The following is a 16,168-nucleotide window of genomic DNA, read 5'->3' as shown; positions in this document are numbered from 1 at the left end:
ATAGCATACTGTATACCTTAAAAATTTCCAGTTTTGCATTAATTCAGTAAGACTATTTAAAAATAACTAGACAAACCAGGTATGGTGGCCCATACCTATAACCCCAGCCATGAGTTTAAGGCCAATTTGGACTAAGTAGTGAGTTAAGGGAAGCTTGAACACTGCAAAGTGAGACCCTTTCTAAAAAAACAAGAAACAAAATTTTAAAAACCCACAAAACAAACAACAAGGTAAAGATTATGCCCAGAACATTTAAAATTGCTAGGCTTGCAGTTACTGCTTATTCAAAAGTACCTATTGAGAACTATCTCTGTAGATCCCCCCATCTGAGGGACAGCACAGTCATCATGGTAATGGTTCAAAACTGTGCCCTGATAGGACATACCTCTTTCTTCCCAGAAGCCCCTATAGCTTCTCCCTTCCAAAAGTCTGTGCCAAAACTCAGGCATGTAAAGGTTTTCCCAATCCCCTGCATTGTCACAAAATAAATCAGCTCACATCAGTCTCCAGTCCTTCCCCCATCAGAGCCTATGTCAGGCAGAACCTGCCTTTTGTCTGCAGAGAGCCTGCCACAGTCTTCCTTGTGATGACTCCCTCTGTGCCCTCCTTTATTAAACTCTTTTCTTATCTACTTGCCACCTCCCTTGAATATTCTGCGTTGCTCTAAGTTGAGTACATATCACTCAATCAGTCTCAAGATCACTTGAAAGGGGCTGCATGGTTTCAGGAAAAGGAATGAGGCAGTGCCTCAAGAAACCACTCTAGCCAGACATGGTAGCACACTCCTGTAATCCTAGCACTTGGGAGGCTGAGGCAGGTGGATCTTTGCAAGTTTGAGACTAGCCTTGGCTACAAAGTGAGCCCAAGGCCAGCCTGAACTGCATAGTGAGACCTTGTCTCAACCAAAAAACCAAAAACCACCTTCACCCTAACACTGTCTTGGGCAATAATGGGACAGGACGGCCCTCCTTCCCAAAACTGGGCTAGTGTAGTCCTTGCGCCCTCTAGTGGCCTCAGGGACACAGCTGGCTGAGCTCCTCACTTCGCCCATTCCCAGGTCCATCTTCCTTTCATACCCCTGGCTCACTGCTGACCTTCCACCTAGTTGCATTACCCAGGTGGCATTGCCAACTCTGCCTGAATCACTAACCCTACCTACATCCTTCGTCTTATGGGTGGAGGAGACTTCCCTCTGAAAATTCTTTGAAAAAATACTATAATTTTTTTTTTTAGTCCAAATTCATGACCTTGTATTTGCAAGGCAGGGACTTGTGCCACTAAGCTCTATCCTTGGCCCCACCTTCTGAAAATGCTTCCAACTAAAGTGACAACTTTCCTCCAGGAGCCCTGTTGAATTGTAGCTATGCCTGTGGTAAGACTCTGCTCTCCTCCAATCCTGCTTGTTCCAGCTCCTCTGTCCACAGCCTGGAAACCATCTTCTCTCTGTACAGGATAGCTAGGGCAGTTGTCTAAAAGCCTGCATTTGGTTCATACCTCTCCACAATGCCAAGCCTGTTTCAAAGTCCTTTCATCTCAGGACAGACTATGTGGGGCTTGTTGCTGGGCCCTTATACACAGCCTTGCATTTGTGTTTCTCAAACTGTGACTGGGTGGCATTCCCCTGCTGGGGTCACTGGGCCTGTATATGAACAAAACTGTGCTGTTATCCTACCTGCTGCCACCTCTGAAAACTGATACCAGACGTGAAAACTAAAATTAATGAAGATTTTTTTTTTTGAGACAGGGTCTCCCTATGTAGTTTAGACTGGCCCTCGTCTTTTTTTGTTTGTTTGTTTGTTTGTCTTTTTCGGTACCAGGGATCGAACTCATGACTGCCTGCTTGCAAGGCAGGAGCTTACGCCGCTGAGCTAAATCCCCAGCCCCTGGCCCTCGTCTTACTACAAAGCCCAGCTGGGCTCGAACTCTCCCAGATCCTCCTGCCTCAGTCTCCTGAGCCACCATACGTGGCTCTTTTTTTTTCTTTAAAGCAAAAATATATGGTCAGGCTGGGCATGGTGGCAAACACTGTAATCCCAGCACTCAGGAGGCTGAGGGAAGAGGATTGCCATGAGAGGCTAGCTTGGGCAACATAGTGAGTTCAACACCATCCTGAACTACATAGGGAAACCCTGTCTCAAAACAAAACAAAAAACAAAACAAAACAAAATCTGCCCAGGCACGGTGGCATGTACCTGTTATTTCGGCTACGTGGAGGCCAGGTGATCACAAATTAGAGCCCAGCCTGGGGGATTTAGCAAGACTTTAAAAACTGAAAAATTTTTGTTAAAAAACATAAATGGCTGAGAATGCAGTTTAGTGGGAATTGAACCAGTGTAATACTTGTTCAATCTGCAGTAAAACACACACATGCACACATGGAAAAAAAAAAAAGGAAGAAGCAGAATACATGACAAACTGCAAATGAACAAAACATCTGTGGTGTCAGTTGTCAACTTGTGTGGTCTGAGAGCTGTCTGGGGTTAGTACAGCACACTCCTGGCTTGTCTGGATGGCCATAGAGCCATGATCTTGGGGTCTCTGTCTAGGCCCTGGCCCCTTCCTCTCTGGCACTGCCCTCTTCCCTGCTTCCCAGCTGCATGCAGTGATTGTCTTCTTTCCACCACACCCCTCTGCCACATTGTTTCTGCCTTGCAGCTAGCTGACCAGAGACTGAATCCTCTGAAACTGAGAGTCAAACAGACCATTTCCGCCTTTACATTGTAGGCCTCTGTATTTGGTCCCAGCAATGGGAAAGCTGACCTACACGGGGTAGAATGGTGGCAAGAACACTGAAGAAACATCACAGATGGTACACCTCATGCTGGTGCAGGGCTGTATCCAGCTACTGAGGCAGGAGGATCAAAAGGTTTAAGACCAGCAATGTAGTAAGATCCTGTTCCAAAACAAAATATAAAATAGGTGTGGAGATACAGCTCAGTGAAAAAACCCTGGGTTCAACACTGTCTCCCAAAAAGAAGGGTCCTCCTGGTCTCCTACTTGGATGTTTATAGAAACAGGGTGGCAGGTCCATCACAGTCTCCTCAGGCCCTCCTCACCCTCCCTCCAGCCTGGGGTACATACCCATTTGGGGAACCTTCAATTGATAGCACTGAGTGCCCCTCCTAGCCGCAGACCACACTGAAAGGATCAGCAATGCCTGAGGAGACACCTAGCCCCTAGAATTTAGGCCAGGTGGGCAAGGTCCCAGGGAGCGAGGTGAGCAGAGGCTTCCTGTGGCTGGGGAAACCAGGGCTGGTGTGCTGCTGACCACTGGCCATTATTCTTTAGTTGGAATCTGATGTGACCTTGGCTGGTGCTAGCCTGGGCTGAGCCCCGCCCTAGGAAGGAGTCCCTCAAGTAGCTGGAGGCCCCTCAAATGCCATCTATTTGCAGCCTGGGCCCTGACACTGACATGGGTCACATGTGAGCACAGGGGCTGGATATTTTTGGCAGTGGAGGGGTGGAGCTTCCAGGGCCATCCCAGCAGCATGCCGTTCTGGGGTAGACACTTAGATGCCCTGTTCCACTGTTCTGCTGGCTGCCGAGACTCAGGTAGGACATGGTTCGCTTCTCCTTCCTGGCCGAGGCTCCAACGGCAGGCAGGTCCTGCAGAGACCTCTCCAAGGCAGAGAGGGGTGTGTGGGTAGGTGGGTAGGAAGCCATGGTAGGAAGCTCTGGCCTCTGGACATTTCTAGCTCAGGACTGTCCCAGCTAGAGTGACCTCCTAATCCATGGGTCTAGCAGAAGCTGACTGAGTGTGGATGAGTAGCTCCCATCGGGCAGAAGCTGGAGGACCTCTCTAGTTTGATCCATCTTGGTTCACTGAACTGTGGCAGAGCGGGGCCTTGGGCAGCCAGGCAGGACTGGGATGGGGGTACAGACCTTGGGGATCGCCCCAAGGGGCTGCTGGGGGGTTCAGGGACTGACTTCTGCTTTACAGCCTTAGGCCCAGGCCCTTCCTGCTGAACCCTGAGCTCCAGCCAGCACCAGTGTGACCTTGATGAGCTCAGGGGAAAAACTGTCCCAGCCAAGGCTGGTGGAAGGTCATTACCCTGAAGGCTGGGCACCTGCTGGACATGGCAGCTGCCTCCTAGAGCACCTCAGGATAAGCTGGGCTGACCATCACCTGAGACACTGACCCCTGGTGGGTTGTCATTGGTATAGACCACTCTGAAGGAAGTGGAGGAAGGGAGCCTGACCTTCCTGACAGGAAAGAATGTGAAGGAACAGCATTCCTGGGGACAAAAATTAAAACGTGGCAATGTCATGCTTTCCGTGTACTTCACTAATATAAAACGCAGTTTGGTTTTAGGACTAACAATGTGTTCTGTAAAGTTGTCATTTGAAGCCCATTTAGAAACAGGAAAAGTGAGAGCTGGGATTTTTTAACTCAGAAGAAATTAGATTTGAAAGAAGACAGCCTCTCTCTGGGACCCTACTGTACTTTCTTCTAGGGTGGAGATGGAGAGCCAGGCGGGACGTCTCCCCCGGTGCATGCAGGGTGGTGGCCGTGTGTGCAGCTTTGTGCCTGGAGCCTGGACACCTGAAAACCCCATCCAGCTCCAAGTCCTGTCACTACTCCAGCACCTCTGCTGACCTGTGATGGACAACTTCCAGTACAGTGTCCAGCTCAGTGACCAGGACTGGGCTGAATTCTCGGCAACTGCTGATGAGTGTGACCTTTTGCAGGCTGGTCTGGCTTCTGGGGACGAGCTTTTTTCTAGTGACATTGACCAAGGGGACAGCAGTGGTAGCAGCCCACCTGGGCCCCTACCCCTACTCACTGTGCAGCTGGCCTCTCGGGGAAAGGGCTGGCAAGCCTGTGAGGAAGAGAACAGTGTGGCTACCTGGCAGCTGGCCAGCAGGTCTCAGTGTGAGCCTGTCCTGGCTGTGGGGGCCAGTAAGCAGGCCGCCAGCACGTCCACATGCTCTGAAGCTCTGCTGTCTCCCAGCTCAGGCCCCGCCTCTTTTGACCAGTGCTCCTCCTTCCCAGAGTCAGTAGATCCCAGTGAAAAGATGCAGAAGGTTCTGCAGGGCCCTTCCGCCAGCTCTCCTGGGGAGCCCCCCCAGAGTTCTGACTCCCCCAGCAACAGCGTCATTCCTCATAAGCCCCCTGACAATCCTGGGCCCCCTCCACGGAGCCCTGGTCGCAAGAAGAGGCGCAGTGTGGGGATCCAGGGGCGTGGATGCTCAGAAGCTCCAGGGCCTGCTGTAGGTCCACCAAGCTCCCCAAAACTCCCTGAGGCCAGGCTGGAGGAAGGCCATGGCCTGGCTGGGGCCAGGTGGGAGGGGCTTGGGGCTGGGACAGCAAAGACAATGGCAGGAGCCCAGCAGAGCAAGCCTCAGCCAGACTCCATGTGTGCCCTCTCTACACCTGTCCCTGTAACTGAGGGAGATGCAGACCAGATTGAAATGACCCCCAAAGCTGAGTTACACAGGGCTTCTGCACCTGCCCAGGGGACTTACCCAGATGCTTCCATGGCTGAGCCAGATGAAGCTTTGTCTACACCTGCCTCCAAGCCTCAACCCTATGTGGCCTTGTCTACACCTGTCTCCACATCTATGCCGAGTGTAGACCTGCCTATAGCAAGGCCAGTGATCACGCCAAAGGTGGATTCACCTCTGCCTGTCTCAGTGGCTGTGAAAAGTAGGGCTCTGCCCCACTCTGCTGACTCTGAATCTGATGGGGCCGAATCTACACTTGTCTCTGGGGCTGAGACTGCTGCACCCGCCCAGCTCCCTGTTCTGCAAACTGGGGCTGATACGATAGAGGCAAAGATGACTGTGTCTCCAACACAGCATCAAGAGAGTCTTGGAGGGGCTCCTGGACTCGCTTCTGGGGTGCCTCCCCCAGGCCCTGTCCCAGGGCCTAAGAAGAAGAAAGTACGATTCTCCATGGCTGCTCCCAGCTCTGAGCAACAAGAGTCAAGAGAGGCTACAGGCCTACCCCCCCTGTCGGCCTCAGCCTGGCCCTCATCCTCTGGGATGGCAGTGGGGGGTCGTGAGGGGGCTGCAGCCTGGGATGCAGTGGCGGTCGGGCCCCGGAGCCCTCAGCCTCGGATCCTGAAGCACCTGCCGCCTCCTGCTCCCTTGGCTTCTGCAGGGCCTAGGCCTGGGAGCTGCTTTGCGGTGACCCTCCCCGAGGCCTATGAGTTCTTCTTTTGTGATACCATTGAGGAGGAGGAGGAGGGGGAGGATGAAGGTGTCGGGGATGAGACAGTAGCCAACCAGGCACTGGGTGATGTCCAGTGGCCAGATATCTGCGAATTTTTCTTTCGGGACAGCCACACCCAGAGGTCAGGCCACCAGGGGAGCCGCTCCTCTGCCCCACCCCCAGGAGCTGTGCCCCCTATATCCACTGTGCCCCCTGGAAACCCCATACACTTCTCCATCCCTGAGGCCTATGAATACTTCCTTGGGGAAGACAGGTCCAGGGGTGTGCTGCCCCCCACTACCCTTCTCCAGCTGCAGACCTCAGAGCCCTCCAGGAGCATGGGGACAAGGACCCCACCTGAGCCTGGCCCAGCCATAGCAGAGCAACTCAACCTGGCAGCCAGGCAGGCAGGTATGTGCGCCCAGGTTCATGGTCCATCCAGGCTCTAAGAACATACGGTCCAGGGAACTAGGTCAGCAGGGGTACGGGGAGGGCAGGGAAAATCCTAGATCCCCAGTCAGTGGGGGCCCCTCAGGGCCCTACTGGGAGGGAAATGTGAGCTCTAGTTGTCCCAGAACACAGCTCACACATGGTAGCCCAGGCTAGGCCCAGGTACCAACAGGGCCTTGATGCCTTCTGGCCTGGCACTGTGAACTGACACCTATGTGCCTTCCCCTCTGGAAGCTATGCTGTATACCAGGAAATGGTAACACCCAAACCATCTTGATTTAAGTCTGACACATGCCACCCAGAGACTCCAGGAAGACATCACAAGGAAGATGTGACTCAGACAGACATGTCACAGGACAGGCATGTCCAGGGTGGATGTGTCCAGGCAGGCATGTTCCAGGACAAGACAGGTGCCAGGACAGAGGTGTCCAGGCAGGAGTTTTCAGACAGGTGTGTTTAGGGCAGATTTGGCCCAAAACAGACATACTCAGGACAGACATGTCTCAAGGCAGATGTATCCCAGGGCAGATGTGTCCAGGACAGATATGTCAGACAGGCTTGTCTTACGACAGATGTGTTTCATAGTGAACAGCTAAGTTAAGGATGAACTTCTTTTTCCTAGGAGAGCTCCGGCATCCCCTCACCTCATTTACCTTCAGTCAGAACGACATGTGCTTGGGGTTTGTAGCCCTTGCTACATGGGCTGTAAGAACCTCAGATCTGCAAACCCCGGATGCTTGGAAAACAGGTTTGGGGGCCATGGGGACAGAGGTAACTGGTGCTTAAAAGCCACAAAGGGCCTACCCTCACCATCTGGCCAACAGGGATGGGGTACATGGAGAAGCATAGGTTTCTGTCAAACTCTGCTCCTCCCATTGCTGGCCTACCTCCAGCCCATTGTCCTTGCCTGCTGGCTTGTCCTCTTTGAGGACTAGGTCAGTCATTGGGTCAGAGCTGGGGACTAGCTGGAGATGGCACCCAGGAGACTTTGTGCTTCCCTTGCAGTCTTGCTGGCCAATATTGGCACCATCTCTGCCATCCGTTACTTCCGCCGGCAGGTGAGGCAAGGGCACAGCCCCAGCTCCAGCTCCTAGGACCAGGCCTGGTCTAGGAAGATTCAAGACAAGGAGATGAACAGAGATGTCCAGGATGAGCCGCTGCCCTCCTCAACCTAGGACCCCAAAGTTCTACACATGCAGAAGGGAGCCAGTGTCCTTGGTGGTGGCCCTCTTGGACTCCACCTGAGGGTCCACCCAGGGGCCAAGGTCAAGGCCACTATCCACACCCCCTGGGAGAGATTTGTAATCTCTGGGTGGGTAGGAGATGAGCAGGGAGCTAGTTAATAGGGCACCAGATTAGCGAATAAAACACAGGGCACCCAGTTAAATTTGGATTTCAGATGTACTATGTGAAACATTCTTGTACCAAGAAATTCCTTGTTGTTTATCTGAAATCTAATTTAACTGAGTAACCTCTGTTTCATCTGGTCATGTAGGTAGGTGGGGTGGGTTTCAGGAAAGGACCCTGCAATTAGGAGCGTCAGAGAGCAGCAAGATCCTGCTGAGTCTGGTGGGGCTGCGATAGGGATGCTAGGTGGCATCAGAGCTGGTGAGAGTGATTTCCCAGGGATTATGCCTTGTGCACAACAGACTAGGCTGGCAAGGGTCTTACAGGCCCCTCTGAACTCCAAGTTTCAAAGTCTATGGTCAAGGGGTTAGGAGGCCAGCTAGAGTGAATGAGTAGACGCCTACAGGATACCTACAGGGTGCGGCAGTGGGCAAGGTCTGGCTTCTCTGGGAAGCCCTAGTCAAGGGTATAGACAGAACTTAGTGGGCTCATGGGGAAGGACTGAGCTCTTGGGATGATCCCATGAGTCAGAGATGGACGGAGAGGCAGGTAAAGGATCCAAGGAAAAAGAGCAGTGAGTGGATGCAGGAGGCAACACAGGATCTCCAGGACGGTGGGAATCCCCTGATGTTTAGCAGAGAACACAGACACAGAACCAATAAAATCTCTTTTTTCTTGTTTATGGCACCAGTGTCTCCAACCAGTCCTTCCCCGCACATCCAGCAATGCAGGACTCTCCCACCATCCTTGCTATGTACTCTCATACTCTGCACGTGACAACTCATACCTTGCTGCTCTCTGACTCTTGTGCACTCTGACCTCACATATTCTGACCCTGACAGGCTTTCTCAGCCCTCTGCCCTTCATACACACACTACCCCTACTCCAGGCATCTCTCTCATCAGGTTCCCTCCATTTCTTCCTGGATTTAGAGCTGTGAGAGGCTCCTGTGGCACCCCAGGACCTTCCTAGTGTACTTCCCTGAGCTGTGGTCAGTCACAATGACCAGGGTGTCCCTGGGGATGAGGAACTCTCTCCTGGCTGCTCCAGCCCACGGTGGGAGGGCACTCTGCCCCCAGGGTTCTGGAGATGCATTTGGCCTGCTGGGGTTAGACCCAGACTGTAAAGCTGATGTAGCGCAATGGGGTGCTGGGGCCATTGCAGATCCCCTGGCAGGGCTGGCACTGGCAGGCTATAGTTCTGAGGGGCAGCCCTGCCAGGGAGGCCATCAGATCCACTGGATGAATGCCCCCTCTGCCTCAGGCCTCTTGATCTGCAGCCACTTCTGGCTGGAGGAAGTTGAAGTCTTGTTCCAGATGGGGGACTCGCCATCTGAGAGGGGTATGCAGAGAGGTGTGACCCACAGGAAACAATTCCCTGTTGCTTACCCCAGAAGGAGGCAAGAACCTCACTCACCTGGAGAAGGTGGCAGGGGGCTGCATGAATCTTCCTTGGTAGACGAGACCTGGGAAACCCAAACCACAAGTCTGAAAATGGGTGATCAGGCAGTGAGTCAAATCTGCCAGACCTTCTGCCTTTCCTCCTATGTCTGCACTCTCCTCCCGCTGCCCCAACCCTGTCCTGCAGATCTCAGTCCCTGTCTCTGGTCTTTGCCTGTCTTGTACTCTCTTGCTTCTTTCCTGCCCCTTCAGATTCCTAGAAGCCCCACACCCACATTGCACTCCTTGATCCCAGAGACTGGGGCCTCTTGATACTAGTTTGGGGCTTGAAACTCACAAGCCAAGAAGAGTCTGAGGACCGAGACTGCTGGCCCCTGATGGAGCCTTGGTGCCTCTGAGAGGCTCGGGTCTGTGAGGCTCCCTTCTTGGAAAGAAAATGGGGATCTGGAGGGCCAGGAGAACTGGAGAGTCCAGAGCTGAGGTCAGACACAGGCACAGATGCTGGGATTGGGGGGAATGGGCTTAAGGGTGTAGGTCCAGGTGAGTTCTGTACTGCACTGAGGAACTGTCAAAAAAGTATGGTTAATATGAAGATCTGGGCCAGCCCCACCGTAGAGCTCAAGGACCTCTGACCCAGAAATCCCTTGGTCTCCAATCAGTCTGAGCAGGCTTCAGGCCTTTAGAACATGCAGCCTTGTGGCCCAGCAGAGGACTGACCTCATCCAATCCCTGGACATCTGTGATCTTGTGGTGGGAGGTGGCAGGTGGTGTGTAAGGGTCGGCATAGAGCGGGGAGTGTGGAGTCTCCAGGGAGTGTTCTGGTGCTTCTGGACCACCCTCCAGCCTCAGCCTACCCACCTGCAGGGAAGAAAAGGAACAGACAGGTTCTTCAAGGCAAAAATTCTGGAGGCTCCTGTCCTCTAAGCAGAGGCCTGTGGAGGCTCTTGGACCACCTAAGCCAATGATGGTGAACCTTTCAGAGCTCTTAATGATACAAACAGCCCGATGCAGCATGTGTTGTAGATTCACCACCACTGACCTAGGCCAAGAGTCACAGCCAAGGAGGCGGAGGCAGTGGGGAGAGCCAGCATGGAGCCTACCTGGGCCAGGTCCAGGTGCAGGGGCAGTGGTGCTGCTGGGCTAGGTGCTTCTCTTTGGGCCTTTCTCCTGGGTGACCGGCTGCTGCCACCACGTCTCAGTTCTGCCCTCCTTTGGCCAACACGGGCACAGTCAGGGTTGGCCTGATCCTGTAGTAACCAAGAACCTTCTAGAGAATTTCCTGCCCTTCCCATTCTCTGAGGCTGCACAGAGTTTCCTTCAGGATAAGACTCATCTTTGAGGAGTCAGGGTCAGGATGGGGAGCAATGGGACCCAAGCTCCAGCACGCAGGACCCTCCTCTGCCACTCCAGATACTCACGGGTGTAGGCCAGCCCACAGTGGACCGCATAGAGGACTCCGGGAAGAAGTGACTGGTGCAAGCAAAGGATGGTGCTGGGTACCCCAAGTCCCAGCTGGTCCGTCCATCTGAGGAGAGTAAACCTCGGCCGCCACCCGCAATCTGGGAAGCCAGAGACAAGTGGGAGACTGGTCCCTTTTCCCTGACCCATGCTATTCCAAGGACCTGAGCTGTGGGGTCCTCAGACCCTCACCTGTGTGGGCTCCTGCAGCCGTGGGGGACTCTTGAGGTTGGGCAGCAAGGGTGACCCGTCCTTGCGGGAGACAGTCTGAAGGCAGAACAGCCAGTGGCTGTAGTCTTCATAGCTGGCACATACCACACGGATGGTGTTGATGAGACGGCCTGGCACACAGAGATGTGAGATGAGTGGGGGCCTGGCAGAGTGCAGTGTAACCCGCAGAGCCCCAGCAGAGTGCTAGGGCATCCACTAGGCTCATGCCCTCTTCCCATGGTCCAGCCAGGCAAGGGGGCAGAACCCAGAGCACCTTCAATTAGGAAGGAGCGAATCTGCTTCTCCTCTTCTTCCAGGTTGATGTGGATGGCACTGAGTGGCAGCTCCCCCTGTGGGTGCAACAAGTGAGGACAACCCCAGCAGGACAATGCTAGCTCCAGCCTGGCCTTGTCTCTTGTCGTGCTGTCTGGAACTGCACTGGGCACTCACATCCTGCAGGAGGCCAGGCAGTTTCCTGTCTGTCCTGGGGACAGCCTCAACTAGTCTCTAGGTGGCCTGCACCACATCACAGAAGATGTAGGTACATACTTGCAGAGATTTGTCCCTGGCAAGGAAGCCCTGTATGCGCTTTTCAATAGCTGTGGCTGCACACCAGAGACACACTTGGCTCAGAGATCACAGATGTTCATGCGTGTGCATGCACATGCCTCTCAGGCACAGCAAGAGCTGATCCAAGGCACAAGGTACAAGCATCCAAGAGGGACTCCCAGAGCAGCTGCACCCACATCACCCATCCAGTGTAATGGTCTAGTTGGTGGCCGAGAATCCTCTGGGATGAGATGGTTTCTAGGGGCAAGGACTCCTTCTCTACATCAGAGCTGAGACCAGACTGACCAGAGCAGTGAGGATGGACGGGTGGGGCCATGTACTCTGTCCCAACAGGCCCCGAAATACAGGTTCCTCCTGAGCTGCTGTCCCACCCCCCCTTGGGGCTGCTTGGGATGAAGGAGGTCCCACCTTAAAGCTGAGCCCATCTGGTTCCTCAGAGAAGATGGCCAAGGACGCCGGGTATAGGACCAGGAGCCGGTCCCACTGCTCCTGTGAGGGTCAGAGGACAGAGTGGGCTGGGGCATCCAGGCCTGGCCCCAGCCTCTACTTCCTCACACCCACCTGAGAGGGCAGGTGCTGTAGCTTGACCCTTGAGGCACAGATGGTGTCACCCAGTGGCTCTCGCCCTGATACCCTCTGAGGTTGGCTGAGAGGGTGCTGCAGAGTCCAAGAGAGCTCGTCCTTAGTGGAGCCCTGGAGAACAGGAGGTCAGGGCAGGCAGGGAAGGCCAGGATGGGGGATGAGCCTTCAGGTTCCTGGCACCGACCTGTGGGAGTACTGTGTGGCAGCGCTGAAGTACCCCCACTAGGGCCATTTGCTTCTCCAGGTGGTAGAGCCAGCTGCTGAGCTCAGCCTCAGTAGGGCAGAGAACCAGGAGCGGGGCAGGCAGTGGGCCTGCAGCAGAGGAGAGAGCAGGCTCGGGGTGAGTCCAAGGAAGCCAACAGGGGAGGCCCCTCTGGGACTGCACTCAGACCTGAGCCCTGGATAGGGAAGCACCTGTGACACACCTGTGATCTGGAAGGCATGTTCTCTGTACCTCTCAAGTCGGCAGATCTTCAGATCTGACAAAGGTAACAGACCCTGCCAAAGCACAGGATAGGAAGTGCTGTGGAGTCCCAGAGGCATAGCCAACTCTCCCTGTGTTGACTATCCCTACCACTCACATACACACATACACACACACCTGGAATGTGAGTCCTTCAGAGCCATGGGCCTGGAAATACAGGTGGGAAGGGAAGAGTTCCAGGAAACAGTCACTAACATCCTGTGGAGAGAGGAGCTGCCAGTCTGGGGGCCTGAGGAGCAGCCTGAGTTGGCAGGATGCTGGTCCCCCAAGCCTGCCCCACCTGGCCTTTCCCCCTGTCCCCCACCTGGCTGTGCTGGAACCGCAGCTGGACCTTGGCATAGTGCACGACCTTGCCTAGGTTCCTCACAGGCACCCGCCGCCGCCCTTTCTTGAAGACACTCAGGAATGGCTGCTCTAGGCCTTCTGGTCGGCCATCCAGGCCCTGGATATCCTGGGGGAGTAGAGCTCAAGGGAGGGACTGACAGTGCTGGCAGCCTCAGCCAGCAAACACACAGTCAGCACACATCGGCCTGGTCTCTCCAAGCAAGGCCACTTGATACACACATCAAGAGCACAGACCCTAGCATACCCATAGCCTCTTTCCATGAAAACAACGTGGGCACACACATTGTCTCACGCCAGAGTTGCCTGGTCTAGTGGCAGAGTGAGACTCAGTGGAGTCGACCTTTAGCTTCATCATTTCCTATGCTCTGCGATTCCCTCTAGTTCCTACCCTCCACAGATCTAGAGGATCCTGGGGGGCCTGGAAGGGCTAATGCCCAATACCTGGTTCTAAAACAGACAAAAACAACACAAAAATTGAAAATTAAAAGCTCTTATTTGTAAACTTTGCCAATTCCTTTGGTGTACATATACCTATCACAATGAGCTACCAACACGATGTCCATGAACTTGGGGCTAGAAAAACTGGGTCAGCCAGCTCTCTAGAACCTGAGCCAGCCACTCTACTCAGGTCTGTCACTACACATGCCTTCACCCTGCTCACAGCCAAAGTGAAGGTCCTGACCCAGGGGTTCTCACGGTGTCTCTCACCTACTTGTCTCCCCTTCTTTCACCTGTGATCAGGGACATGCTTGTCTCAGGACCTTTGCTCTTGAGGTTCCTTCTGCTAGGACCCTGCGACCTGCACTCCACTCTACCCCTCAGGCCCAGATCTCCTCTCCTCCTCTCTTTAGCAGGGTGTCACTCACTTATTAGCTTGTCTGTCTCTTCTGTGGGAATGGAAATAGGGTCTCTGTATTTTGTTTCTCATCATGACCCCAGAGCCTAAAACAGGGACTGGGATGTGCTGGGGACAGTGAGTGACGCATGTTGGCTGACAGGAGGGAGAGACCCCGGGAGGGTCTGTCCACAACATTCAGCCAGTTCTGGGACAGCGTGCTCTGTAAGTGGGAGGTTTGGGATCAGATTAGTAGGAGTCAGAAAGTGGATAGATGATAACGGGCTGGACAAGGTAAGCTGGGGAGGGGGTCACATTGCCTTTAGTGGATGCTAAGGGCCACCTATGAGGGCTGCTGTGTCCTGATCAACTTGAGCTGCCTCTTGGGCAAACTCAGGAATGTGAAGACCTTCCCTGGTCTCCCAACCTCTGGGTGGGGCCTCCTGCATCCACACCCAGTGTGGGAACTAACGCTATGATGGCAGATGTGGAAAAATAGGCCACGAATCAGGAAGGAGTATGCAGTTGGTCTTGCAGCCCAGGCTCAGCCCCGGGGGACCCTGGCAAGGTCATTGAGAAGGTGCCTATTCCACTACAGAACTCAGGTGCCCAGGAAAACGGCTCTATGCCCGCCTGAACTGAGTTTTACAACTTCTCCAGCTACTGTGCCTGATGTCCAGGTGAAGGAGGACCATGTCTCCTGGGACTCCCCAAGGGTCCAATTGTACAAATCAGGCCCAAGCAGTTGGAGACAGCATCTGAGATGTAGCTATGCAGAGGGAGCCAACTGGGCCAAGCCAGACACCCTCTTCCATCCACTTCTCCATGGCAGCATGGTTTGTAAGGCTGGCACTTGCCTGTGGGGAGTCTTGGAACCTCAGAGAATGGGGGAGGGCATAGTACAGGGGTCCCATCCTGGTGGGAGTAGGTGGGCTCTAGAAATCCAGCCAGCCTTAGGAGTGCAGGGTGAGAACTCTGCCTGAGTCCTTGGCCCAAAATCACCTGTTCTCTTCCAAAATGCTCCTGGTGCCTGGTGCACAGCAGAGCCCACCCACTCTGGCAGGAATGGTCCTCAGGAGAGGGCTGCAGTGGTCAGGGGGCTCCTATCAGACCTCCTGGCCCATTGCTAGTATGCTGGGAAAAGGGCTGGGTCCCTCTCCTAGCTTGCCCTCAGTCCTGGGGGGCTGGAGGTGGGCAGGGGCATGAGGTTGCTTCCTTCCTGTGTGTGGTACATGGTGCTGGGCACTGCTGAGGGATGCTGTGGTCTAATGCTGACAGGGCACTGCTTGCAGGGCACACCCGGGAGAAGTCAAGGTCTAGAGTAAGTAACACCCTGACTTATTGCTCACAGAAGCCCCTCTCTCATATGATAGGACTATGACCCAGAGATGCCTGTAGCTGGCCAGGTTCTGGCAGGGGCAGGTAGATGGCCCCACAAGTGAGGCTGGGAGATTGGAAGGCCCCACCCGGGAGCCTGTGGAGCTGCTCATGACTGACTCAGAGCCTCAGTTTCGATCTCGCCCAGACTTTCGGTGGATGAGGTCCTGGGGCGGGGCAGGGTCCATTTCCTCTCTTCTCTTTGGATCTGAGTTCGTCTGGCTGCCCAGGAACACACAATGCACATACTGTCACACATACAGTCAACATGAGAGCCATAGCCACTCAGACCCCAACACACAGAGACCATGTTCCACAGGGACACGCCCCTCCACTCACCGGCCCGGGGATGTAGCGGAAGATCCTGTCAGCTGCCAAATCCCCTTCAAGGCCCGCCTCCACACCAAACAAGCCAGCTAGCTTCCTCGGGTTTTCTCTGAGGACAAGGGAAAGGGGCTCATGGCACAGTTCTGGAAACAGGTTAAGGCGATTCTGCCAACAGCTGAGGCCTCGCCTCTCACCTGCTTGCCTTCAGCGAGGGTTTTCTGGAAAAGGAGGCCCGCAGCCTCCTGGGGGCCTGAGGGACACACTGGCTGTTCCCCATGGGTGACAGTGGCTGCCCTGGGCTGAGCTGCTCTACTATTCTGGGTCCCAAGGAGGCTCTTGTCCACCTCCCCATGGTAGGCTGGGCTGTGGATGTCCTGCCCCTAAATAGGGGCTGGGTGGGGAGGAGCCTTCTTGGGAAGGATTGGCCTAACAGGAGCCAGGGACAATCCCTTTTCACACAGGTGCCGACAGGCCTTTGGGTAGGAGGAAGAGGGTATTTTCTCTTATAAGAACAGCTTCTAGCCGGGCGGGCGGGCGGGCGTGGCGAGGAGGCTGAGGTGGGAGGATTGTTGTGAGTTGGAGACCAGCATGGGCTATATAAAGTGAGCTCAAGGCCAGCCTGAACTGCA

At 54.4% G+C, this 16,168-nt stretch overlaps 3 protein-coding genes across 3 annotated transcripts in view; 2 read left to right on the top strand and 1 right to left on the bottom strand.

Annotated features, from left to right (window-relative positions):
• The window catches only part of Noc2l (NOC2 like nucleolar associated transcriptional repressor), a 69,609-nt gene that overhangs the window by 33,507 nt on the left and 19,934 nt on the right, over nt 1–16,168 (top strand). The gene's annotated exons all lie outside the window — the stretch shown is intronic.
• Nucleotides 3,398–8,638, top strand: Perm1 (PPARGC1 and ESRR induced regulator, muscle 1). Its single transcript, XM_003461557.4, has 4 exons — nt 3,398–3,552; nt 4,455–6,565; nt 7,227–7,352; nt 7,610–8,638. Exons 2-4 carry the CDS (start codon nt 4,603–4,605, stop codon nt 7,696–7,698), a joined length of 2,178 nt encoding a protein of 725 aa, XP_003461605.1. The 5' UTR covers nt 3,398–3,552; nt 4,455–4,602; the 3' UTR covers nt 7,699–8,638.
• On the bottom strand, nt 8,135–16,000 carry Plekhn1 (pleckstrin homology domain containing N1). Its single transcript, XM_013153434.3, has 16 exons — nt 15,734–16,000; nt 15,552–15,648; nt 12,960–13,106; nt 12,773–12,853; nt 12,597–12,669; nt 12,356–12,483; nt 12,151–12,282; nt 11,998–12,078; nt 11,294–11,369; nt 11,002–11,150; nt 10,770–10,910; nt 10,452–10,598; nt 10,069–10,209; nt 9,689–9,916; nt 9,368–9,416; nt 8,135–9,283 (listed from the first exon to the last, which is right to left on the bottom strand). The coding sequence occupies exons 1-16, from the start codon at nt 15,889–15,891 to the stop codon at nt 9,180–9,182; spliced, it is 1,932 nt and encodes a 643-aa protein (XP_013008888.1). The 5' UTR covers nt 15,892–16,000; the 3' UTR covers nt 8,135–9,179.

Source organism: Cavia porcellus, unplaced genomic scaffold, assembly GCF_034190915.1.
Source record: "Cavia porcellus strain 051 isolate PalLab524CR breed Dunkin Hartley unplaced genomic scaffold, mCavPor4.1 scaffold_25, whole genome shotgun sequence".
Classification (NCBI taxonomy): Eukaryota; Metazoa; Chordata; class Mammalia; order Rodentia; family Caviidae; genus Cavia; species Cavia porcellus.
Note: the sequence above shows the minus strand (reverse complement) of the source record. Positions and strands in the feature narration are given on the sequence as shown.

Bases quoted from the DNA above. Each gene is read 5' to 3' on its own strand.
- Perm1 (XM_003461557.4), top strand. From the start codon at position 4,603: ATGGACAACTTCCAGTACAGTGTCCAGCTCAGTGACCAGGACTGGGCT. The intron at 6,566-7,226 runs GTATGTGCGCCC...TCTTTTTCCTAG, and splicing joins CCTGGCAGCCAGGCAGGCAG to GAGAGCTCCGGCATCCCCTC. The intron at 7,353-7,609 runs GTTTGGGGGCCA...CTTCCCTTGCAG, and splicing joins CCCGGATGCTTGGAAAACAG to TCTTGCTGGCCAATATTGGC.
- Plekhn1 (XM_013153434.3), bottom strand. From the start codon at position 15,891: ATGGGGAGGTGGACAAGAGCCTCCTTGGGACCCAGAATAGTAGAGCAG. The intron at 12,670-12,772 runs GTGTGTGTGTAT...GTGCTTTGGCAG, and splicing joins CTGAAGGACTCACATTCCAG to GGTCTGTTACCTTTGTCAGA. The intron at 9,417-9,688 runs GTGAGTTTCAAG...TGGGTTTCCCAG, and splicing joins CCTCAGACTCTTCTTGGCTT to GTCTCGTCTACCAAGGAAGA.